The following is a 27,207-nucleotide window of genomic DNA, read 5'->3' on the forward strand; positions in this document are numbered from 1 at the left end:
AAATATTATTTGTAGTCAGGGAAAGTGTAAATTAATGCTCAACATAGGTCAAATATTATTTGTAGTCAGGGAAAGTGTAAATTAATGCTCAACATAGGTCAAATATTATTTGTAGTCAGGGAAAGTGTAAATTAAAATTTGGAAGATGCTATAATTACAAAAGGCATCTGCTCACAAAACATAGTTTGCCATCTGAACTAAATTAAAACAACGTTCATGGAAGAAACTGAGAGTGGTGATGATGCATATTCATGTGGTAACATAGAAGACAGAGATCTTGAAAATGACCCTGCTACAATTTTCATTGTGAGATTGAAAGCCTCAAATCTACCATCATCACTTGTACAGACCATTATTTGTGACACACAAGTATTGATAGGCAATTTTGTTGATGATGTGGAGAAACATATATCAGACATTTTATAGTCATGAATGTTGTTACCGAAAAAAAGGGATCCAATAACCCATTTTATGTGCCAACGTCTCCAAGGAATTACAAAATGTGTAGGTTTTATATTTAAATTTCAATTCCCATTACAGGTACCATGCTCCAATTTATATACATGCAATGCTTTTTTGAGAAATGTTACATGTTCTTACGTAATACACACTAACTGGAACAGGGAAAAGGAAATAAGTAACAGGGAAACCTATTTTAGCCCTCCAAAACTGGATGGGAAGCTGTGGATGGCACTATTAAACCTTTGTTGAAAAAAATTACCCCTAAAACTTAAGTACCTATGCTCTAATTCACAGATCAAAAGAAGAACCTTTCAGTCTTCATGCTATCAATAATACTACGAGGTGTGAAGGGTAAAAGGGGCAGTAGGTTGGCACAGCAATCCGTGAAAAGCTTCATCACTGTTCAGCCGGTAAGTAGTTTATTCAAAAAGGTAAAATTTGTTGGAATCATGCATGAATCAATGAATTTTGTGATCTTAATTTGGAATTGCTTCATGATCTGATTCCCTTTACAAATAAGGTATATTTAATTTGACAGAGATCATGTAGTCAACTAGTAATAAACTTTATGTTATTTGTTTCCCTTTCATGATTAACTTTTAAGAAACTTCTCCACATTAGAGGGTCTAAAAACTGTACAAATCATCCATTTTTGAGAGGTGAATAAACAGACACAACAATTACATCATAGTTTCTCAACCCTGGGTCATTGAGAATTATTTTCCTGGGTGTTGGGGGGGGGGGTCTGTGAGGGCAGATTGGTTAGCAGGGTTGCCAGCCATCCTGGAAAATGGGAGCAGAACCTTTAAAATTAGTTTCCCTTTTTACAGTCAGGAAAAGTTAGGGAATTTGAGAAAAATGCCTAAAAAATCAGGGAAAAGCTAGGGAATTTGATTGGCCCAAGAGAGCAGTCAGTCTTATATATTGGCTCATGTCCAAATTGTGCGAAGACATATCACACTAGAAATAGGTTGAACTAATCATCTGAGTGGTCAGAGCCAACCAGGAGGCGCGGCTCGATTTCTAATCCCAGCCGTGTCATACCAAAACTGTTATCGACCTTCACTGCAGAGTCTAAGTATTTGGTTGAGGAACAAGAGCCAAAGGGCACTGTGGTTCCTTGCTTGGGGTATATGACAATACACATAATATTATCAAGCAAGATTGGGCTGAAATAGTCCAAGTAATTGTGGTCCTACATGTTCCCATAAAAGTAACCAACACTGTAGCAAACACTTTTGTGATCACAAAATACGATCGGATTTTTGATGAAAAGGCACTTTTGAGATCTTAATATGGCGTCGAAAATGTTAGAAATATAAGAGACCTACAAGCGTGTCAACAGATATGATAACATTGGTGACCTCAGATGACATGACCTTTAAGTTTCAAAATGTTCCACCACCCCATTCACTTGTCCCAAAATATCAAGCATGTCACACCTTGGCATTGAGATTTAATTGCATTAAATGTCTAAAAATGAACTTTGAACTTGTATACATAACTTCACACACAAAGGTCACCGGGAGGTCAACCAATTGACATTTTTGATCGGTGAGACCTAAATAGAGCATGACTGTAAAAATACATTTTTTCTTTGCCCATTTTCTCCCCCCAAAATACTACTTTTTTATCATTAATTGACCTTTGGTGACCTTGTAACTACTCCAAAAATATCAACCTTGTCACACCTTGCAACTGGGAGATATTGCATTAAATGTCTGAAATTAACTTTCACCTCATATAACTTCGCACACGAAGGTCACACGGGGGTCAACCCATTGACATTTATGATCAGAAGGTACCTTTGACATCTGAAAAAAGCATCGAAACTGTAAAATTCCACAAAACACGAAAAGGTCACCAGAGGTCAAATTGAGGTCAAGGGTCACCCAGATGTGGGTGGACAATTAGATTGCATTGAAGCAACTCCCAACCCAAACGGAGAATTTTTTCTCAAGTTATCGCAAAAATACTAGTTTTTATCATTAATTGACCTTTGGTGACCTCGGATCACATGACCGTTAAGTTTGAAAATATTCCCCTTTACCATTTGCAACTTGTCTCAAAATATCAACTGTGTAACACCTTGGCACTGGGAGTTATTACACTAAATGTCTGAAAATTAACTTTGACCTCATATTACTTAACATACAAAGGTCACCTTGGGTCAACTTATTGACATTTTTGATTAATGAGACCTAAATAGAGCATCAAACTATACAAATTCAAACATTTTTTTCTTAGCCCATTTTCTACACCCAAAATACTAGTTTTTTAACATTAATTGACCTTTGGTGACCTCGGATCACATGACCGTTAAGTTTTAAAATATTCCCCTATACCATTTGCAACTTGTCCAAAAATATCAACCGTGTAATACCTTGGCACTGGGAGTTATTGCACTAAATGTCTGAAAATTAACAGTTTTGACCCCTAATTGACCTTTGTTGACTTGGGTCACATAACTGTTATGTTTGGAAATGATCCCTTACCCCATTCAAAACTTTTCTCAAAATATGAACTGCATCAGAGTTTGCACCGGGAGATATTGCAGGTTTAATGATTGGAGTTTTTGGACCATAATTGACCTTTGGCGACCTTTGTGGGCACCAAACACGATTGGGATCTTCTTCTCACTATGGGTTATCCATTCACCAAGTTTGATCATGATACATCATATTCTGTTGAGATATCGTGTACACAAGCCAAGCATCACATACACACACATGCCAAGTTGAATGCATAAAGTTCATAGCTTGGCAAAAGTCTACCCCTACTTCATTGACAACTTTGAAACCTGGGGGCTTTCCAAGTCTAAGGCCTCACTGAGCAATGCCTTAAAATGGTCTTATGCATGACTTTTTCCATGAAGTTGCATAGCTTTGTACATCTATATATGTTCTTCAGTTAATGATTACGAAATTTTCTCTGTTGAAAATCACACAATGAACAATACATCAAGTTTGGATTTTCTTGTTCATTTATTGAATGAAATGATACCGAACTACTACTGATTGCTGACAAAGTATGGAAATACAATAAACATTGTATTCTTGTAGTTTAATACAAAGTTTCTTATGAGATAAACATTTAACTTTAAAATACTACATGACATTCTACATGTTCGTATGTTATTTCAGGTCAATAACAGCAACCAGCATCTGCTAATCACATCAAATGAAGTAAATAGGTTATTTATCATTTTGTGGTTTTTCTAGTTGTCTACATTAGGGCTACAGGCTATTACATATCTATCTGTGTAGTGTTCTGATGCGTAATTTAGTGCTTCTGTAAAACATCCTAACATATCAGCAAGCTGAAACAAGATTGAATAACTCCAACGCCGAAATGCTTACTAATCGCTTTGTAAAGGTAGATTGTCATTTTGTGCGATATGTAAATGGTTTTATTGAACTATTACTGTCAATAACACTATGAACTAGAGCACCAATAGTACAGAAACTTGAACAGTAGCAACAATCAGCTCAAAATGGTCCCTAAATGGTGTTTTTCACCTAACATTCCTAAATAATCCTCACATGAAGGCAAGAGCTTGATCACTATGATGAACTTTGATTAACTATTGACCTTAATTTCATGAACATTGCATAGGAAGCACTACCTAACAGACATTTCAACTAACTTTCTTCAACATCATCAATATATTATTGTATACAATTTGTTAATACACTATACTACACTAAATCATCATACTAAGACTATGAAATAGATATTTCAAGATTGGCCGTGCTGAGGTTGCCATTAATAGCCACTAGTTTCCCAGCACATACTTTGATATTTATCGTGGCTGGAATTACTTGCATTAGTCTATCTTCCATGGAAAGCGTTGCATCGAAGTACTACTCACCAAGAGATGCAAGCATAGTATTCATTATTTCCGTTGTTGCCTCATAAGTATTGATGTCTTCGTCTACTTGGCAAAGCAGCTGATAAGTTCCGTCTTCCACATCAAACGCTATTATGGTGAGTGGCATGTCTTCATTTGGGGGTGTAGATATGTAATTAAAAAGAAAGGTTTTTGTATAATGGTTCCGAAATCAGAAAAAGCTAGAGCACCAATCGTGCAGTAGCTTGTACAATAAGTTGTGTAATTACTGATAATTTTCTTCAATAGAAAAATCAGCATATATATATAACCAAGCAGAATTGAATTGAGAATAGGTCCTTATACCCTTCATAATCATTCCTTTATAGCCTTATAACATTTGCCCCCTACAAGACATTTGACCTTTACTTCTTGAACTACCCCAAAAGGAATATAATCAACTTTCATCAACATCCATTTAATCTGTAAAGAAGCATGTTGCTGCATGGATTTAAAGAGTGAACCTGAGATGATCTTTGACCACAAATTCTGAAAAATCATATGAAGCTATACTAAATTATCACCAAACTCAATTTTTGCAAAACATTCTATGAAATTGCTGGAAGAAGCATTTTAAAGATTGTGAAGTATTTTCTACCTATCCCAGATGCACCGTTGGGAAAAGTGGTTAGAGGATACCCCCATTTTGACCTATTAACCTTGCCCAGTGGGCCACAACTCTGCCCATGTTTAATAATTTGTGATAGAATGTTTAATAGCTGTAGCATCCTTCTAGCATATGTCACACACAAAAGTTGTGAAGGATAGCACCATGCAGTTTGCATCTAAGCACTGTTAAAACAATTCAACAATTTCACTGGTTTAATCAATCTCAAATACTGACTCGTGTTACTATGTTCAGGCAAGTTAGTATTGAAGTGTTGGTTCACTATGCATGCATATATACCAGATAACGTACAAAAGCATGCCCATATATTAGGAGTAAGACCAATTACTTTACCTTTATTTTTGTCCTTGAAGTGGTGGAAACCTGCCTCTCGTTTTGGTATTCTGTTGTAACCACATTTTCAGCTGTCACAAAATCCCCCGGCTTCAATTGATGGGTGGCGAAATCCTTCCACAAGGACAGTTTTATGTTGTCAGTCTTGTCCTCGATTACTACGGTACGGACTTGCACATTTGAACCTCTGGCAAAAACTTGTCTTGGGGCTTCATCCTGTCAACAAAATAATGCAAATTTTTGTACTTGGAAATCCTAAAGTCAGTTGGAAGTTTAGTAAAGAGAACATATTTCAGTCCTGGTACAAAATGAAGTTTGATTGGTAGTATTTTGGAAGAAAAGTGATTATGGAAAGAACTAGGTCACAGAACTGTAAACATTTGTTGGTAATGGCAGGCTTCCATGTCAGTAAAATGGCCCCTTGTCACATGTTATAATTTAAACTGTGGTGATAGCTACAGTTCATTTCTGTCCATTTGCAATATAAATTTGACATGAAATGAAAGAAAAAAATCTTTTCAAGTGCTGGTTGACAGGGGGGTCTTTAAGGCTTAAGTGTTGGTCAGCAAAGCAAATAGTAGCCAATTCATTAATCATTCATCCCTAGAACAATAGATCTAATTAGGACAATATAAAATAAAGTATGACTTCCACCTGATCAACTCCAAACAGATTAACGTTATCTAAATAATTCAACCATTTATCATTAATTGGATTTCGATAACAATATTTCCATTATAACAATTCCTTTGACCATAGAGATCATTCAACCAGTACAGCTTGTAAGAATAATTTTCCACATTCAAAGCCACATTCTTGAAGACAGGCAAGGAATACTGTTTGAATCGTTAAGTCACCTATGCAATGTTCATCTACTAAATCTCTTTTTAGAATAATCTACAGGTTGTAACAAAAATATGTCTACCAATCTTCCATCATGCAAACCTTTGACAATCATGTAGTTTAGATTAGTTTTGTACATAAATGCACATCATTCAGTGGCATAGGAAGGTACTTATGAGTGGGGGGCTGAAGACTGATGGCCGACCTGGGGGAGGGGTCTACGGGGAGGGTAAGATTTCTTTGCATTTCCAGGTGGCCTCAGATGCCATTTGGTGCAATATAGCACACTTCAACCAACCCACTCCATTTTGTATATAATTTTGCATTTTCACCTGGCCTTAGATGCAGTTTGGTGCCCCAAATGAGATTTTTTTCTCATTTGGAAATGAAAAAGGGGTTTTCTGACTTGCAAAGCGGGGGGGGGGGCAGAATGATACTTCCGCCCCTCCATATTTTTCACTGGGGGACTAGCGCCCCCCAGCCCCCCGGTTCCTACGCCCTTGACATCATTATTAGCTACCTTTTGATGGTGAGTACCTGTACAGAACAACATTGTAGGAATGGAGTGAGAAATTACTTACTCTTATAACTTTTCCTGTAATTGACTGCATTGATTTTATCGCTGATTTTTTCACAGTTGGAATATCTGAGGGTGGTGGAGTAGGAGGTCTCAGATAATTTACTGCCTCTCTCAAGACAGTGTCGTCAATAGCCATGGTCGGTGCCCGGTAGATTTTAGTTTGAGGTTATTATAATGGAATCCGGTTTTGTAATGTAGTTTTTTAGGATAACAGTAGCATTCTCTTTGACGTGTTCTGTTTTCGATACGTCAAATGTCACTGCTTTCATAAAACCTGTACTGTCACACAGTACAAAGTTTTGCATTTTTTTTTCACACCATCCTTGGTGTAGGTTGTGGGCGGCAACATAGATGGCACGACACACTTCAATGGGAGTTCAAACGGTTGAGACTTCCCTCTCATCTCCTTGATCTTTGCTATGGTGATCATCTGTGTAAAGAATATAGAATAATACAGAATTTGAAGACTGACTTCATTAAACACTCAATGAGCACTAACAATAACTAGTGTTTTGTGTATATTAAGTTTCTATTGTTAGCATCTTTTGCATTTAATCACCTTTAATTATACAAAAAGTGTCAACATTTCAAATGCACCTACAAACATTGACATTATGTCAGTTTAGGTTTATTTAAAAAAAAATCTTTTAAATATCTGCTGATGCTCCTGGTTGCAAATTTGCAACCTTTGTTCAGCAATTATTATACCATTATATATGTGTATGGTGCTTATGGCATGCTATTAATGAGGTCACAGGTATGTAGGACGAAATCTGCAATTGCAAGTTACAATATTCGAATTTGTTATGGTGCTAGTTGTCTGAATTTTTATGTGTAAATAAGAGGGGGGGGGGGGTGGATAACTGATAATGACGGTTATTAGTCATACTCTATAGGTGGATGGGCTATTAGGAGTAGAAAAATGTTATTGTTGTGGTGATCATGTCATGACTGTTAATGAAGTCACAGGTCAAAACAAATCTTACAATTGCAATAACTGTGCAATTGCATGATTGGATTTCTGCAATATTGTTAAGTTGCTATTGGTTGATAACTGACAAGTGCTTGTATATATGTGTTCAATGTTACAAAATGCATATTTATGAGGGACAGTGCTTATCATTATTTACTTGAATATTTGTATGCACGATATCCACAACAAGGAAATGATTTCAACATACTTGGTGTGCACATGTCTCATGAGTGACCATATCATATATTTGAATGAGGTCATAGGGTCGAATATGAACATTTTCAAATAACTATAGGTGTCATACATAAGGTCATACTTGATTTGATGCTAGATAATAACTGACCACACAGATCATAATGATGTAATTGTAATGTTATGTTTATTATTACGGAGGTGTGTAGAGGAAGAGAAGTCTGATGCAATGCATGCAATCTGGATAAAGTCTTTGGTTATGATCCGACCAGTGTTTGATCTATTGATCTGCATAAGCAAACATTGACTGCATAAGCAAACACTACTGCTAGCTAACCAGTAGATGCACATATGCTTATAAATAGTAAACATAGTTAATGTAATATGCATTAATGGAGGTTTTGCAAGGAAATCCATGTTGGTTTGTGATCACTGCAATAGCTCTCAAGAACTCCACTACCAATTATTTTACTTGTAGCAATGTTTGTGTAGATGTGATCTAAGCATGAGTTATAATCTGTTGTAGGAGTAAGTATAAGTTGTTTGTAGTTGAAAGTTTTTGTTAATAGACAAAGAAGGCTGTTTTTGTCTGGTGTGTTTTGGAGCATGTCAACATTGAAATCACCAGTAATCAATGTTGGTTGTGAGTGATCTATGTGACCTAACAAGTTATTTAATGCACCTTGGAATTGCTGCATTGGCACTTTTTTAGACCTGTACACTACTGCAATTTGAAGACTGCCAGCAAGTGTTTTTTTTTTTTGGTAAGGGTAATTTCAACATTGTTTATATTCAGTGTTTGCTCCGACAATGTTGTGAAATTATTCTTAGTGTAGATTACAGTGCCATATGGGGAGTTTGAGAGAGGAGCATGAGATGGGATGTTTTTGAATAGTGTAAATCCTTCAATGTACAGCTTATCATTTCTTATTGCTTCTGATAAATGGCATTCAGTGAAAAGTAGAATATCAGCAGATGTGATTGTGGTGTCAAGTACAATGTCAGAAATGTGTTTTCGTAATGATCTTGTATTTTGATGGATGATTGTGGTGTTGCTGTCAATTGGTTGGCTGTTGATCTTCAATAATCTTGTAGAACGAAGGTCTTTTACTTCCTTGACAACCTTTGGATCAACATTTATATTTGCAGGGTTAAGATGAAGTACGTATAAGCCATTCAGGGAAGTGACTCTACTTAATGCAACATAGTGGATGTGACATTGTGATCTAGCACCTGACATATCAACAACTTTCTCTTTCATTGTGTCTCCTTGACATCTATGGACTGTCTTTGCAGTTGCTGGTCTAATGGGAAATTGTTTTCTCATAACTTGTGCATTTTTGTTACGGCCAATTCTAAATTGTCGACCAACTTGAGATATTGGTGTCCATGATGGAGCAATCTTAGAATTATACAGTTCTTTTCTAGCATGCCGACAGGCTTTACCTACAGAAATGTCATCAAATTGTATCCAGATAATGTGAATAATATGTACATTCTCTACATACTTGATAATACCAGTGGCACCATTAATCATTCCATCTTCAAGTGAAACATTGAGGCAGAGGTCAACTCTTTGATCAATACCCAAGGATAGTTCAGTGAATAATCCCATTGTCTTTTGAGGGTTGTTCGGTATGCAAGTCAGTATTTTTTGTTTCACTGTGTTTGGAATATCACCTACAACAACATCTTTTGATCTAACTTTCAATTTCAGAGTGTTGAGTTTGGAGAAAACTTGATCATTGTGTGCATTAACTTTCATGTTTGTCTGATAAAGATGTATTTGATGGAACACTGTCAACTGTAAACTGTGTAGTGTTCAGCAGCTTTAAATCATCTTCTGTTTGATTGCCTTCTCTTAGTCGGTTTAAAAGTTTAGCAAAGCTCTGGTCATCCTTTTGTCTCATGATTTCAGTCAGTTCAAAGGCCCTAAAATGGTCTTTCCATAAATTAGATGCTAGTGGACCATAATCATGAATTAGATCATTAAATATCCATCCATCAAACACTGGCTTGAGTTGAAAGAGATCACCAACAGCAATAATGCTTACTCCTCCAAATGTTTTCTTACTACCCATTATTTGCTGGAGTCGTTTATCTATGTATGTAAGCATTCCATTACCAACGATAGATATCTCATCAATAAATATGATTTTCAAATTTCGGAACTTCACTCGAAGTGAGTTCAGCTTGTCTGATGTTAATGCTTTATAATGGAATCCTTGACTAGCTGGAATGAGTAAAGCACTATGAATGATACTGCCTTTAATGCCATAAGCTGCTTTGCCTGTTGGTGCCATTAGAAGAATGTGAGTATCATCTGGATCACTTCCAGGCTGGCTAGAATAGTATTTCAAAAGTGCATTATGTAGAGCTTTTAATACTTGAGATTTTCCTACACCAGCTCCGCCAGTTAGAAATGTGTACAGTGGTTCTTGCTTTGTTTTACACCAATGCAGTACATAGTAGAAAAAGTCTTTCTGCTTTTTATTGAGGCTGCGTACTAGAGTTCTATATTCTGAATCAGGCATCATACATCTTAGGGTCTTCATTTTCAATATCATCAATTGCCTGTTCAATGATATCTCCACTGTGGTTATATTCTGCTTCCTTGTCTTTAATCTCGGATTGAACCTGAAGGTATCGTTCTTGGTACGTATCACATGACTCTATGATCTTGTTTTCAGATCTCCAAGGAAAAAACAACATAAGCTGTTCTCTGTAGTATTTTTCAGGGTCAGTTTCCTTGTTAAACCGAACATATCTGATGATCTTGGCTTTGTTTCTTTTCTTAAATTTCAATGCACCAACTGTGTAGTATTTGACCTCATCAGTACTTTGCATAATTTCAGTCATAGGTCATCAGCATTATCATCTGAATCATAGTCATCGTTACCACTATCTTTGTTGAGAAGTTCAGTCATATGAGCATCATCATTATCATCATTGTTAGTACAATCGTTAACTCTTGTTGTCACTACTAATATCATACCAAGCTGCAAAGTCTGCTAAGCAATAATGATGAAGTGCTTGAGGTCGGACAGCATACTTCCTGATAAGTCCCATACATTCAATATCTGTTGAGTTATCTGGCAACTGATGAATATATTTCAATGGTTTGATCAGGATTCTTCGATTTTCTGGTGGCGAGGTGTTCACGAACAGAAATTGCCCGGAGGCTTTCCTCAGTGACATTTGCAACACCAAATACACTGCTTCTTGAGCACTCATTTCAACATGATTTAGGAACTTGTTTCCAATGTGTCGAACTTGTTGTTTAATGTCCATGTTTCCTTCTCTTGCTTCTGTTGTTGCACGCTGCATAAGGTTACTCATACCTCTTTGTCCTTTGCTAATGTAAGATACAATATACATGGCACATGCATATGGGTCCAATATGTATTGGATGTCCATATTAGCTTTCCAAGTTTCCAGCAAAACTGAATTGTAACCATTAATTCTGACCTCTCATGGTGATCTTTTGAGAAGGATTTTGTCTGATGTTATGGATGAACGAATAGCAATAATGTAGTCCTTTTCTGTGGTTTCCAACTTTGCCAGCATATCTTCAAATGTGTCAGTAATGTCTTCAGCAAGTTTAAAATCATCCAAGTAAGCTTTTATGCACTTGTACAATTCTGCAGTTTTGTCATTGCCTTTATCTTCCAATGGTGTTAGAATCATGGTTCTAGGCATTGGTGGGATAGGAAACCCAAAGCGGCAAACACCTTGTCTCTTTTTCCTGCATGGCTGTGAGATTGCAAGTTAACAGTTTGGTTGACTGTGTCCGGAGGTTTGTTACATGTGACATATTGATCAATAAAGGACACAATATCCGTAGCTGCTGCATTTCCATATAAAGGTGCATCTTTGACCCAAACGAGCATGTGAATGTGTGGGGAACCTCTCTGTTGGAACTCTACTCTGTAGAAATGATCAATGATCTCACCAATTGGATGATATGACCTATCCATGAAATCATTCAGGAACCTGCGAAACATGTAATCAAAGTGTCGTGCACATGTAACAGGGTCACTCTTGATAAGATTAGACTTGTCATTCCAATTCATGTTTAGTAGTTCTTCATCTGTGAAATGTCTGTTATTAACTGTTCTTCCAAGGATTTTGAGTAGGTGAAGCCACCTTGTTTCAGCAGCAGAGAATGATAGAAACCATGTTGGGATTCCAAGTTGTCGAATCATCGCAAACAATTCTCTCTTGGACTTTTCCCAATAGGGAGGGGATCCTCGTAACGTTCGGAATACTCTAAATCCTTCATCTAGAGTCAAGATTTGATTGACAGTTCTTTCCCTGTGTTTTCTTCTTTCGCATGCTAAGTGTAACTTTCTGCTGTATTTGGTTTATTTGTAGCTTCTTGGTTTTGTAGAATATGTTAGGGACAGATTTGGCAAATCGTCTATCTTTGTGACGCAATTCCATTTACATATTGTGCTATAGTGTACTTTATCTTTAGTATCACTTCTCGGCTGTCCACAAAACAATGTTGGGAAAGCAAGTATTTCTGAATTAGTGTCTTGAAACAAGCCCATAGGTCTATTTCCCTCACCTGGTGCTACACAATATGCAAGTTGGTTTTGTTCATCAAATTCTGGTGTGAGCATAGTATCTAGTGTACCTGTAGGTTGCATGTCATCATTTTGAGGTTCTGTCCAATCATCATCTGAATCTGGATCAATTTCATCTTTAGATTGAATTGAGGGAGTTGGTTGTGCTGGAAAATCCATGTTCTCTTTTGTGACAGATTGTTCTTGTGCAGGTTCTACGAATTCCTGCCAATCATCATCCATCTGCTGCAATGATTCATTCCATGTCTTATGAATTGTAACTCCTTCATCTCTATATAATTGACTGTTTGCAACAAGCCAATTTGCAGCATCAATTACTTTATTGGGCCTGACATTTTCATTTTGAACAGAGTGCTTATAGGAAAGTTTCCTTTTAAATTTGACAGGAATGGTCATGCTCTCGTCTATTCTGCATGGTAATGTCCTTATTGTACTTGATACATTACAAGCAACATTTACCACATTTCCTTTAACATTCAGTTGTCGTCCTTTAGGAAGTTCTCGTATTTGCTTGAATGGTATTCGAAGGGCAACTAATCTCTCTTCCAGAGAATGTAGTTGCAACTCATTTGGGACAATGGTAAGTCTGATATTATTGTCTAAGCTTAATGGAGGTATCTTGTCAGATTGAATATATTCCTTACAAGTACCACATATCCAAACTTTGTTGTCAATAATGGAAGAATTGTGTAAAGCAATGCATTCAGTGGAGTTTCTAAGTGTGTGTCCGAAGTTAGTCACACTTTCTTTGTACCATAACTGTTCACAACAACAGCACACATTCTGGACCAACTGCAATTGACTTCCAAAATATTTTTTGCAATTGTTGGATTGATGATGTATTCCTGGTAAATATTTTCTTTTGATACATATTGTGGGTCTGTTCTAGCTTCTGCCATTCGTGCTTTGTTTTTTTCTTTCTCTTGTATAGTGTATATTTTGATGCCACGGATAGTTTTCATTCGTTTTACATTTTGTTCTTTCTCATATTGAGAGTACTCGTCTTTTTGTCTTGTCTTTTTCATTCGTTTGATGTTTTGTTTCTTTTCAGTTTGACAATATTCTGTATTCTGTCTTGTCAGTTTCATTCGTTTGATGTTTTGTTCCATTTCTGCTTGATAATATTCTTTTTTCTTTCTTGTCAGCTTCATTCGTTTGCTGTTTTGTATCTTTTCTGTTTGACAATATTCTTCCTTTTGTCTTGTCAGTTTCATTCGTTTCATGTTTTGTTTGTTTTCTGCTTGAGAATAGTTTCTATTTTGTGTTATCTCTTTCATCCTTTTACTGTTTTCATACTTTTCACATTGACTGTATGTGTTATGCTTTCTCTTGGATTTAATCCTTTTTGCATTCTTGGCTCTTTCTTCTTGTTTATATGACTGCTTATTTGTTCTTAACTTTTGCATACGTTTGACACTACCGGAGTTAGCATGGTTGTTGTCGTGATGCAATTCATCTTTCTGTACATACTTTATTTTTTCATCTTTAAGCTTCTTCCACAAATTTTGCCTTTGTTGTTCCTCTTGTATCCGTTCTATAGATGTTTTAGGAGTTGAAGATTCAGGGTTATGTTTTACAAGGCAGAGATCAGTATTCTCAAAACCATATACAACATCATAATGATTACTATTTGTGTTTTCTAGATAAATTGCACGCTTCTTTCTATTCACATTGTCTGTGAAATTGCCAGAAGCTGGATATCGCAACCATTTCCATTGACTACCATATACAGCATATGTATATATGTCAGTTTGTAAAAGTTTGGCAGCAGCCATTATTTCAACTTCAGTAGACCATACTCCATCATTAGAAATATGAGTAGTCTGAATGTAGTCTTTCACAGAACACCAGGAAGGCGGAAGGTGGCATTCCTCAATAGCTTGGACTACTACATGTCTTAAAATATGATAATTAGCTTCTGAATTTGTTATTAAGAATGACAAACTTCTAAAGAAGCAATTGCCATCACCTGTTATTTTCCAAACATTACATGGTTTTGAAGTATTAACATACAAAATCGGACTGTTGATTTGCGGCCAATTTAAATTACAACTGATATGGATATTTTGTGTATATTGTTTCAACAGGTCAATCTTTGAAATACTCCATGCATTATTAACTGGAAAGAAAGCAAATGCATGAGTCTGCACTGAGTGCAAATTAATATCAGTTAGTGCATCAGTTGAATCTTGGACTGACACATCATCCATAATTTGGGTAGAGTTTGTGCCTGATTGACATTCTCGGTTAGTTCTGCTTTGTTGCATTTGTTGTTGATTTGCTTTTTTTCTTTGCTGGTAACTCCTTTTCTTTGTTTGTGGCATGACTGATGTTTCCTGTACCCTTACTATATAAGCCTACTTTTATATATTTTGTCGAATATGGCAATATTGAAATTGAAAATCTGATTGATATGCAACTTATACGGCTTGACTGATATACATGTTAATAGGCCAATTGATATGGGAGTTGATAATGTAATTGATATGCAAGTTGATAAGCAAGATGAATGGTTGATTGATATGCAAGTTGAACAGCTGATTGTTATGTAAGTTGATTGTTTGATTGAAATGCAAGTTTATTGGCTAATTGATGTGCAAGTGTAACGATATGCACGCTAAAAAGTTCATTAATATGTGAAAAGCTAATTGATATGCAGGCTAAGTGATATGCAAGTTGACTGATTGATATATAAGTTGAATGGTTGATTAATATGCAAGTTGAAGAGCCGATTGATAAGCTAGTTGATTGGTTGATTGACATGCGAGTTGATTTGCTGGTTGATTCCCAAGTTGGGTGACTAATTGGTATGCCAGTTCAATGGTTAATTAGTTGATATGCAAGTTGATTGGTTGATTGATTAATATGCAAGTTGAATAGTTGATTGATATGCAAATTGATAGGCTGATTGATATGCAAGTTCATTAGTTGCTTGATATGTAAGTTGATTGGCTAATTGATGTGCAGGTGTATCCATATGCAAGCTATCAAGTTCATTAATATCTGACTTGCAAAGCTACTTGATATGCAGATTGTTTAAATTTTGTTAAGATTTGTTCAAATTGTATTCAAGTTTGTTCATAGATGTTCCAATTTTGTTCTAGTTTGTTAAATTTTGGTTAAAATTTGCAAGATTATTCAAATTTGGTTTCAGTTTCATCAATTGTGTTTGATGTTTGAAATAAATTTAAAATTTTGTCCAAATTTGTTCAATGGTTGTTAAAGTTGTCAAGGTCATAAAATTTGTTCAACCTTGTTCGTATTTTGCTCACGGTTTGTTCAATTTTGTTCTAATATTGTTCACATTTGGTTCAATTTTATTTCAATTGTTCACGGTTATTCAAATTTGGTTCAAGTTTGTTCAAATTTGGTTCACAGTTGTTCAAAGTTGGAGAAATATTTGGAAGAAATCTCCAAATATGTTGAAGTTTGTTCAAATTTTGTTAAGATTTGTTCAAATTGTGTTCAAGTTTGTTCACGATTGTTCAAATTTCGTTCTGGTTTGTTAAATATTTGTTAAATTTGCAAGGTTAATCAAATTTGGTTTCAGTTTCATCAATTTTGTTCCACTTTTAGAAGAAATATCATCAATTTTGTTCCACTTTTTAAAGAAGTATAAAAGTTCAAATTGTTAGTTCCAATGTTCGTTCAAATTTGCTTCAAGTTGAATGGTTGATTAATATGCAAGTTGAAAAGCTGATTGACATAGAAGTTGATTGGTTGATTGATATGCAAATTGAATTGCTGATTGATACCCAAGTTGATCAGATAATTGGTATGCCAGATCAATGGCTAATTAGTTGATATGCAAGTTGATTGGTTGATTGATTGATATGCAAGTTGTAAAGCTGGTTGATATGCAAGTTGATAGGCTGATTGACATGCAAGTTCATTGGTTGCTTGATATATAAGTTAAGACTAGTTGATATGCAGGGTAAGTGATATGCAAGTTCATTGGTTGATTAATATGCAAGTTGATAGGCTAATTGATATGCAGGCTGAATAAATATACAGGCCAATTGATATGCAAGTTGATTGGTTGATTGATATGTAAATTGAAAAGCTGGTTGATATACAAGTTGATAGGCTGATTGATATGCAAGTTGATAGGCTGATTGATATGCAAGTTGATTGGTTGCTTGATGTGTAAGTTGAGTGGCTAATTGATATGCAAGATCAAATGTTGATTGATATGTTAGAACAAAAGATGATTGATATGCAAGTAGATAAGTTGATTGATATGCAGGTTGTCTGAATAATTGATATTCAGGCAAATTGATGTAAAAGTTGATTGGTTGATTAATGTACAAGCTAAGTTGATGCAAATTCGCAGAATGGTTGACAATAAGACTAAGTAAGTTTGGAGTATGACTAGAGTTCTTATGCCAAAGAGAAAGAGTAACAAATAACACAAAGTGAAGGGCAATAATAATGATTGATTGAAACTAAACTAAACTTACAACAGAGCAAAATGCTGGTTGACAATATTGTAAGACTGATTACCTTATAGGAAGTGGGCCAAGAGTGCAAATACAACCAGGAAGTCTAACAGGGAACCTGAAAAGAAAAGAAGGAAGCAATTTTGAATATTTGCCATGAATATATTAGTTTATGGCAATTCTCTAGCCCTATTGTTATATTTACCATAGATTACAAATAAGTGATGAAATGAAGTATTACCAGACTTGTTGTTAAACAGCGATGTAATCATGTAATTTTTTATGGCAATACATTGTTTAATGGTGTTAAATCAATTCTGAAAATGTTGAAATGCAACTGAAATTGTGGATAACAGATTTATCGTACAAAGTTTTGAAAGAAATCGTAAATTACTTGGCAAAGTATTCCCTAGTAGCCTTACTTGTGTTCAATTGTTAGACAGCATAGAGGGCTTGGTTGATGTGATCAGAAGAACTGTCAATATCTCTTGTCACTTCCACATATTTGGGAAGTATTTTCACAATAAACACCCATGCTCTATTTTATTTCTAAAGCACATTGATGGTTATTAGAAGTTCAAATTATTGTGGATGTCACATTTTGTGATTTGGTTGTTTTTAGAAACTGAAACAAACCCTCTATACCCCTTCCAAGAGGCATGCACTAATTGTGTCAGTTTACATTTGCAGAAACCAGGTAGCAAATAAATTTAAAAAAGTGTAATCCATAATGACAGTATTGAACCATACTTTGTAGACCTGCCAAAAATATATACAGCCTACATGATATATGACAATGCATGCGCAAGAAAATTGGGTCTTTTGAAGGCCCAGAATAATTAATAATTAGGAATGAATTAGTACAGAAGGGGACGGAATATAACAGAAGGGGATGGCAACCTTCAGCCATCCTCATGTTGTCCCCTTAACTTTAGGAAGCTGGATTTAAGACCTAAAATAAGCAGTAGTTACAGTAGAAGCGATGTTGTAGCTGTGCTCAGTGTTGTGTATAAGGCTATACTGTGTTACATTGATTTCAATAAGGTAAGAGTGGTACTGGAGTACCTTACCATTCTTAGACCTGTGAGGGTTAATTACAACTAGCAGGTGTATTTGTATGTAATAATCGTTGCATCAATAACCATATAAAAACATGCCAGTAAATTCTGTTGATAGCTGTAGACTATGCTGAGGGGAAGCCATATGGGGAATTCAGCTGTAAATTAATTGTTAGGGACCTATTGGGGGTGGGAGAGGGGTGGGGATGAGCCCCGAGGGTAGGATGAACAGGGGACTGGGAGACTGCGCCCTGAGTATGTATGCTAAGAGAGGCTCTGACATCTGATGCTGGCGCCGCCAATGGTGGGAAGGAATGGTAAGCATGAAACCAAATATTTAAAGCAGTGGGATGGGGCACATGTAAAAATTATCATCTTGTGATTTCTTCATTGATTTACAGCTCATTTTGTCAGTGCAGGTTTAGCTTGCTGGATTATTTTCCCTGTTCCAATTTTTTTTGGCTGAATGTCAAGATGGACTGGCAATATGTTTATTTAAAGTCTTTGGTAGACTCGGGCAGAATTCTAAGCCTGACCTCCCAGCTGGTTGACAGCCTTAAAAAAAGTGGAGCTTCCCAGAGATCTTTTCTCTTTTTTTTCTTTTCCCTAATCAAAATCCCTAAGGTCAAATCTGTGTCTTGAAACTTTTGATATTTATTGGGGCAATTAGCAGCAATATAATTTGAAGCAAATACACAGTCCAGAGGGTCACTAAATAAAGTTGATTGATTACACAAGCCACTGTAGGTGTAGTAACACATTTACTGTCTGGTATCTATCCACTGTCAGTTGATTCAGTTCATTGGAAAAATTATCATACATATCATTTATCATTAAATACCATGTTTAGTTTATACCCTAGTCTCCAGACAATAGAAGCTGCCAGGGCAAAATTCCTTTGGAGATGGTAGAGGGTCAATCATTCAAGCCTACAGGCAATGATAAGCTTAAAGTGGCCATGACACGAAAATTTCAAAGTCCTATATTTTTGGGATCCATCAAAGAATGTTCTCTAGAACATGTATCAACCATTCTGCCAGTTTAAAACTTGATTTTTCAAGTCGAAAATTGAGAATGAATTTACCCTTTTCGGCGTTTGAAACTTTGTTTACTCGAAAATTTTCCGATTCGCATGACGTCATGTGACGTCACGTTTTGAACACATTTACGATCCTCCGAATATACCATTCACGTACACAGTAGACAAGTACACATACTACTAGTAGTTACTAAACAAAACACCGATCACAAGTGCGATATCAAATCAAAATTTCATGTGAAATGGCGGATCCAGAACCAATTGCGGCAACCGAAGTTCAAAGTGATAATGGTTCTTCACTAGGCAGTGAAATTGGGCTATAATTAGAGTGCCCTTTCTCATATTCGAAGCAGAGAGTGAAGGCGATGATCATTCCAATATTGAACCGAACGTTGAGGGTGGAGCGGAGGTGTTAGAACCGTATCAGTTCGATCCTGTTAAACGAGCCGAAATTGAAGCTCCACAACATATCGAAGAAGAAATCCGTTCGAAACCATTGCAAGGAACATACAACGTGGTAAGAATTTATTAACGAAGCATTTAAAAACAAAATCCAGTCCATTTTGTGCATGTGTTGTTGGAATTCGCGGAACACCCTAAACCATATTGTGCGTTGTGTTACGGTAACTTACAACCCATATGTAGAGTGTGTAGTACTAGTTAGGGTTGTTGCATACTGAAAGTTTGGCTCGGGGATGTAAGTTGCATTATGCAGCCATGCTAGGTAGGCATATGTGTTATTTCATACTCATTATTACTTGGCTAGTACTTTGGCCTGGAGTTTTGCAAATCAATTTTCTGAAACAAAAGAATGTTTCATGATACACGGAAGGTGTAAAATCACAACAAATGTAACCATAACTGTACATTGTATGCCTGCTTGTTATTGTGGACATCATGGCCAACATTAATACATTTTGAACTTTCATAAATTTTTTCCCAGGCAGTACAGATACATAGCCTACGGTCAACAGGTTCAATGATACTTGGGGTTCCTAGCAAGACACGTCAGGGTTGTGCTACCATCATGTGCAGTCCAAAGGATCAGAAGTGATTTTCCAGCCAATGGTCATTACACTGGATTCAAGTTGCCAGGAGAAAACTCATTGTATAGGAAGCCTTGGTTGAGAAATTCCTCCAGGAACACCTTTTCTAAACTACAATTGTGTTGGATTATCAACCGTCAGGGTTCCCTCAGTGTTGATATATTGAAATTCAAGACTTTTAATTCAGGATGAAAAGGTTATTTTCCAGACCCAACATCAACAATGAAAGAAAAGGCATGTTTTGAAGCATTTGGACACAAGTATTGGCGTGACCATGATGTCATATAATATGTGCATATGGGAACGGGCATTGACCTTTTTAGGGGCATTTACCTCCCAGATGTTTGATTCGTACCTTTAATCTGGAAGCCAAAATATCCATATCACCAATGATATTTGACAGAAAAGTCATAATAAAGACCAATGGAGGCAGCAGAACTCTTGAATGTTTAGACTTTGTTTCTTCAGCAGCAGTTGGTTTGTTTTGTAGTCTTTCTTCAAAAACTCAGCAGTACACCCTGTTAATGGTCTTCGATTGTTTTAATGCGTGTGATGCTGTGTTTCACATTGCCCATCAGTGTTGTACGTGTCGTCGTGCTTGTGTAACATTTTTGCATGTGAGTTACTTCGTGCAGTGTTTCTTGGTTTAAATAACCCTTTATTGTATTTGATTCTGGATTATTCTAATTAATTTGTCACAACAATGATTGATAGCGATGGACATGCAACTGCTTTGTAGGCTTAAAGCAAAAAAAATCATGTAAGTTGTTTTCTTTTAACCTCCTTTGATGTCACAAATCACATTAGTGTAATTTAAGAATGATAATGTTTATGGAAAGTACAGTTCTACTTTTATGTCATATAATACAATGATTGTTCTTAATGTTAGTTCAGATTGTCCAGAATGACTGTCTAGAACTGATATTGAATAAATTTTGTTCAATGATTTAACACTTGAACTATGTTGTGTGAATTTTTGGCTCTGTGACTTTAAAATAAATCGCTTTGAGATTTAATTAAACACCCTTTGGAATAAAATCTTTTTACCTACCTATTTTGACCCATCCCCATTACCCCCACTCCCTCCACAACATAAAAAATGGTTTTCCTGGAATAGGAATAAGAAATTATTGCTATAACTAACTGATCCAGCATATTCCAGAAATAAATTGGGGCACTGAGATTTGTTCACAAGAAGATGTAACCCATTGCTTCTGAAGCTAACCTCATAGCTTATTAGTATACAATAGAGCAATGAAGGGGGTGTTAATTTAGATGATCACAGTAAAATCTCTTCGTCTATTGCGACTTCAGTGTAGTAACGCTAATACCATAGTACTACTAGTGCTCGGCGCGCTACCTCCTAAGGATCGCCACTTGCCCCATTGGAGGTTTCCTGTTCCCCGATCTGGTCTTCAGAGTAGTTTTTTGCGGATTACTTGACAGAAGAATGACTCTTTTATGTGGAACCGTTAAAGTCCATTTGTTTTATTTCATAACAAAAAGGAGGGATCGTAGTATGCTTCCGTGAAGTGTTCGCTTCATTCGGAGCTGCATACTGGCTAGGCCCAGTGAAATCGGCGCTGGTGTTGTGCACTAACTTGGTCATAATCGCCGTGTTTTTTTCGTCCTTCAGCCATGGATGAAGGCTAATTGCATGGGTAATGATATTTATGCAGCCCCCAACAACACAACGGACCGGCATTTCTCTCGGATAGTTTACAACAGTTGTAAAACAAACTTGAAATTTCTAACGATATAGCGTAATACAGTGGTTGTTCTCTCAGTGTAAATGTGCGTGTATATGGAACGGTATGATCGTCGCGTATCCGATACATGCCTGGGCTTTGCACGTGTGTTCCTAACATGACGTCATCATTGTCTTGTTGTGAAATCGCATTCTCAGATATCTATTTTCGGATGCGAATATTAAAACGTTAATTACTAATTAGTCCTTGAGGTTTTGAAGGTGTTGAGGATAGTTTTGAACATAGATTTTCTCATAGATTCAGAGGAAGTTACTCTCGATGAGTTGGATTTTTCGTGTCATGGCCTCTTTAATTAACATTCCCTATTATATTATATGACTGACTAAAAATGAGTTAGTTACAGTGTATTAAGAAGTAGAGTAAGTATTCTGATTTCTCCAAGGATGCAATTAACACCAGGTTTCCTTCATCAGTTCATTGAATTTCAGCAAGAAACATTGAATTTGATTTGTATTCATAATCAAGTGTATGATTTGAGTCACCTAATTTTCATACAATTTAGTTGAATAATTTCTTAGAGGGGTACATGTGTCAACATTTTTTTACAGTGATCGTGTGTAATTTGGTGGAATCAGTTAATTCCAATAATTATATTGTTGGAATTGTAAACCTGATTCTACAATTTTTATGAGTACCAGATCCGAGTGGGGGGTTGAAAGGGCAAGGGAAAAAATATGAGGGGAGAAATAACCCACTCCCCCTATAACGCCACCACTGTATCTCACTATGTCCATGGATAAAGAAGTTAAGTCATGTCCTCGGTACCCTGTGTGTGTGAAACGTCTAGGTGCTATGTCAGAGGAGCTATATATATTGCCTATATATATATATTATTAAGTGGAAAATAGAAGGGATATAAGTTTTTATTGGAGCTTGGTATTACGTCATGTTTACCTTGTCTGTGGTTAAGTATCAAATTCATAATGTCACCATAAAATTCATATATTTACTATAGGTGATCTGTCAAAAATTGATACAAACATTCAAATAACCAAAGAAAGTACAGTAATACCAGTCAAAAGTCACCCAGATGCAGGTCAACTATTGGATTGCAATAGCTAACTCCCAACATTAATGTCCAACCATGCATGCATTTTATCAGTCATCACTGCTGATAATAATCTGAAGTGGAGACTTCTGCTTGACCTCTCAAGTACAAAAGTTAGCAAATTGTCCAAAAGTCAAGTTAAATATTTGGATAAAGCATGAGGTTTTTCACCAGTAGCAACACCTGCCTAAGTAAACCAGGAAGGAGTTTTTTTTGGGGGGGGGGAAGGGGCAACGGGAGACAAAATAGATTTTTGGGAGGTGTATCGTGTATCAAATGGGGACAACTGTTAAATATCTAACCTTTGAAAATACTGCAATTTGAAACCTGATTAGAGAAATTTTAATGAGTACTAGATCTGAGTGGGATTGGGGGGTGGGTTGAAAAGGGCAGGGGTAAAAAATCTGAGGGGACAAAGGACCTCTCTTCCTGGAGGCTGATGTGATTTTCTGTGCACGTAATGATTGGTTTACGATTTAATTTGTTATCTAGAACACAACAAAACTTTTCACTGCAAGGTGCCTTATACACTTATTTTGTTAATACTCTTACTGAACAGACTTTGATTTCACAGTATTCAAGTTATTCACTTTCAGTCTAATATAAAATGATACTGGGACAAATGAACTTTAAAATAATATGTCCTAAATAACGTATACCTACTATACACATCTGAGGCATCAGGGCCGGATCCAGGGGGGAGCTGAAGGTTGTACGCCGCCCCCTATTTTTTGCAGAGCAATGTATTTTTGGCCAAATTAAATTTGACTTCAAATGATGCTAAATGTTGCACTGGATTGCACCTAAGGGTACTTAACTATTCAAAAATTTAACCAAAGGTAGCGGGACCCCTCCTCTCTTAGACCCCTCCCCTAGGACTGCAATCACTGGAGGCCACGCCACACTTTTCCAGAAACCTGGATCCTGGCCCTTGCATGATTTGTTAATGTTCAAAGATTTGTATAATTGCCAGCTAAAATGTCAGATTAAGTTTATACATTTTGTTAGACAGGTTTAGGTTTTTCTACCGAAACCCCTAAACCTAAACCTCGCCTGTAGATGTATCTTCTTTTTGGTTGTTACATCACCAATGGTAATGAAGTTGCAGATTTAGCAATAACAATCTTAATATTGCATGATATGCTGCCTCAGTAGATTTTTTTAGTGCCAATAACATTAGTCAGGTCATGGGGTCAAACATCCACATTTTAAAATTGTAATAACTGTGCAATTGAAAATAAGAAATTATTCGAATTTGACCTAATACCAAATGAGCAGATGATTGATTATGATCATTTTTGGTCCAATTGTTAACAGCTATGGTCATAATTATAGAGCCACCCAAAGCCTTTCTATACCAGTTAGAGACACTGGATATATATGAATATGGATAACTGATCAGATTGTTCGTTCAATTGATTGTTGAGAAAATTAAAGAGGGTGAGTTTGGGGATATGGCTATGGGGATATGGCTACGTGGTCAGTAGATAAGTCATAGTGTAGTAGATGATGCGTAATATGTTTAGTTCTTATATCATCTATATTATGGCCCCTAGAATCAAACATCAAATTGTTAGAAATTGCATATTTGCTATGTTAAGTATTAAAGTTGCCTACAAGTCCATAATTTAATTGGCAGAATTTGATGATGTTGAATAAAAGAGTTTATGTTGGTGAGAGAACCAGATCCTAATCTGCCGCACAATGTTAAACACAGCCAGCTTGGTGACCACATAACATAATTGCTACTGACACATTTGTGAGGTTGTATTGAACATGAAATAAGAATATCAAGTTACAATATTGCTATCCCCATATTATTTATACTCGTACTATAAACTTGCTAAGCTTCTTGAAATCCCTGATTAAAGTCTTCATACAATATTTAGAAAAGATACAGACCTCAGAATAGCACAGTGTGACATAAAACAGGTAATAGTAGTCACTTGTTTGATAATTGTACAGACCTGCAGCTACACTACAACCTGAGTACAAGCCTGTATCCTTTGGATACATGTCTCCTGTGTGATTAGCCATAAACATTTTGGATAAATTGTATGAACTATCATGTTTGTTTTTTTATTAACTACTTGACTTTGAGTATGATACTGGTTACATCTCTATGTTCGGACGTCTCTATATGTTCCGACAATACCAAATAATTTGTGGACTATATTTTTGTTTACCCAAATTTTTTCGGACCGAGTTTTTTCAGACCAAATTTTTTTTTGACCAACATGTTTTTCGGACATTTTTTCGCTCCAAAATTGTTTTGGACCAAAATATTTTCTTTATACTACAATTTTTTTACCAACAATTTTCGGTCCAAATTTTTTTGTACCCACATCTTTTTGGACCAACATATTTTCGGACCAAATTTTTTTGGACCAACATGATTTCGGACCAACATGAGTTCGGTGATTCCGATGAAAATGGGGGTACATATAAAAATTGAGTCCCCAAAAAAAATTTTTTATCAAAAAATTTACTCCCAAAAACATAGGGATGTCACCATGATAATAACCTACATACTACTTATAGATTAAAAGCTACAGTAGGAGTACTTTAGACTGAGTAGGCTGTTAGTAAGTAATATCAATATTATAGCAATAGTACTTGACCAGCTGGTTATACTTCAAAGTTTGTTTTTTCACAAAAGTAAACTGATCATAATTCCATTACATGCAAAACAAAGGTATTACCTTACTGCAGCGACGCTAAACAAGTTGAAGCATGAAGTTGAAATGAAGTTAAGTGGACTGTTGATTGTCCCGTGGACTGTACTGAAGGCTGTATTATCAGTCTGTGTCACTTTCAGAAGTCAGCAGAATAAATTCCTGAAATTGAAATTCAATTACGATTTTCTTTAACACTGATCAAAAAAGGCATAATCAACAGCTATAAGACTCAGTCTAAGAGCAAGAAAGTAAAATTGAAGAAAATGTTCATGTTGGAAGAGCTACCTGAATGCAGTGCTATGCCTATGTGTTGCCGGGTATGACGGGTGGATGTGCCCTCTCCAGAAACATTGTGCCTCCTCCCCCCAGATGAGATGTGGAGTGTTAAAAAAAGTATTCAAACCAAAATTTAATTTTCTTAAACAATAAATTATTTAAAGTTGCAAAATATAGCACAAGATTGCATCTAAGGACCCTTGATTTATCCAAAATTTCTCAAAAAAAAAGGATTAATTGCTATTTTTGGTATAATTTTTTATCTGTCTCAACTAAAAACGTAATTCCAGACAGATTAATAACCCCCAAAAATAAGGCAATTCTTGAACGTAAAGTTACGTAAAGTTTCAAATATAGCACCAGATTGAATCTAGAACCCTTAATTTATACCAAAAAATATCTAAAAAGTCAAAGGATTTATTTCCATATTTCTTCTTTTATCTGTCTCAATTAAGACGAAACTTCAGACAGAATAACCCATAAATAATACAATTCTTGAACATAACTTATAATTGAAAGTTCTTGAAGCCTAACTGTATTCATTATGAAAAAATTAGAAAAGAATTGTTTACATGCTCCATGGAACAGTATGGTAGTTGCATACTTCTAGACTAACCTAGTACTAATATTACTAGTAAACTAGACTAGACAGTTCTAAAAACTTGTAAATTGGTTGAATATACTGGCCCTGGTTCCTGCCAACACTGTATTACTAGAAATTACAAATTAAAACTTGAACTGAAAGCCTAACTATTATTATGAAAGGATTTTAACACTAATAGTACTAGGCTAGCATACTTGACTAGCTGGATATACTTCAAAGTTTGTTTAGTCACAAATCCTGATTCCATTTCAAACTTATCCAGTATCCAGTAATAAATTTACATTAATATACATTTATATTAAATGCAAAACAAAGGTACATACCTTACTGCAGTGAAACAGAACAAGTTGAAGTTGAATTGAAGTATTAAGAAAGTACTTCAAGAAGACTGTCCTCTAAGCTGAATGCTGAGTTATAGATGTAGTATTGTTGAGTCTGGCTCTTTCTGAAGTCAGCAGCAGAGTGATCACCTGTTGTTCGATACTACTTTGTAAGTACTACTTACTAACTCCCAATCAGGTCACCCAGGGGATCTGGTAGTTAGAACTCCCTGGTAGTAGGGACACCAGCATCTTCTCACTCAACACAGACTCAAATTGAAAACCCAAGCACTCTATCATTAGACTCCTTATAATTGATGATAATAGTTTCTGCATTATACCCTATCAAAGGGTCAAGTTGGTCCAGTACACAATCAAGATGGATGTTTGTATAAAACATCTGTGAAAGTATGATTAATGATTATGGGAAAGTTGAGTATT

The 27,207-nt window shown here is 35.9% G+C and overlaps 1 protein-coding gene and 1 long non-coding RNA gene across 3 annotated transcripts; both read right to left on the reverse strand.

Moving 5' to 3' along the window:
• Window positions 1-1,704: 1,704 nt before the first annotated feature.
• Window positions 1,705-27,207, reverse strand: LOC139984732 (uncharacterized). Of its 2 annotated transcripts, XR_011799164.1 has the most exons (5): window positions 25,852-27,207; window positions 25,591-25,725; window positions 16,993-17,046; window positions 6,737-7,165; window positions 1,705-5,528 (listed from the first exon to the last, which is right to left on the reverse strand). It is a non-coding gene; the product is annotated as an uncharacterized lncRNA (long non-coding RNA). The 2 variants fall into 2 exon arrangements; XR_011799163.1 differs by lacking the exon at window positions 25,852-27,207 and having other exon boundaries at window positions 25,591-25,793.
• LOC139984474 (uncharacterized) lies at window positions 13,227-15,085 on the reverse strand. The gene has a single exon (XM_071998390.1). It carries the CDS (start codon window positions 14,811-14,813, stop codon window positions 13,227-13,229), a length of 1,587 nt encoding a protein of 528 aa, XP_071854491.1. The 5' UTR covers window positions 14,814-15,085.

Source organism: Apostichopus japonicus, chromosome 17 (assembly GCF_037975245.1).
Source record: "Apostichopus japonicus isolate 1M-3 chromosome 17, ASM3797524v1, whole genome shotgun sequence".
Lineage (NCBI taxonomy): Eukaryota > Metazoa > Echinodermata > Holothuroidea > Aspidochirotida > Stichopodidae > Apostichopus > Apostichopus japonicus.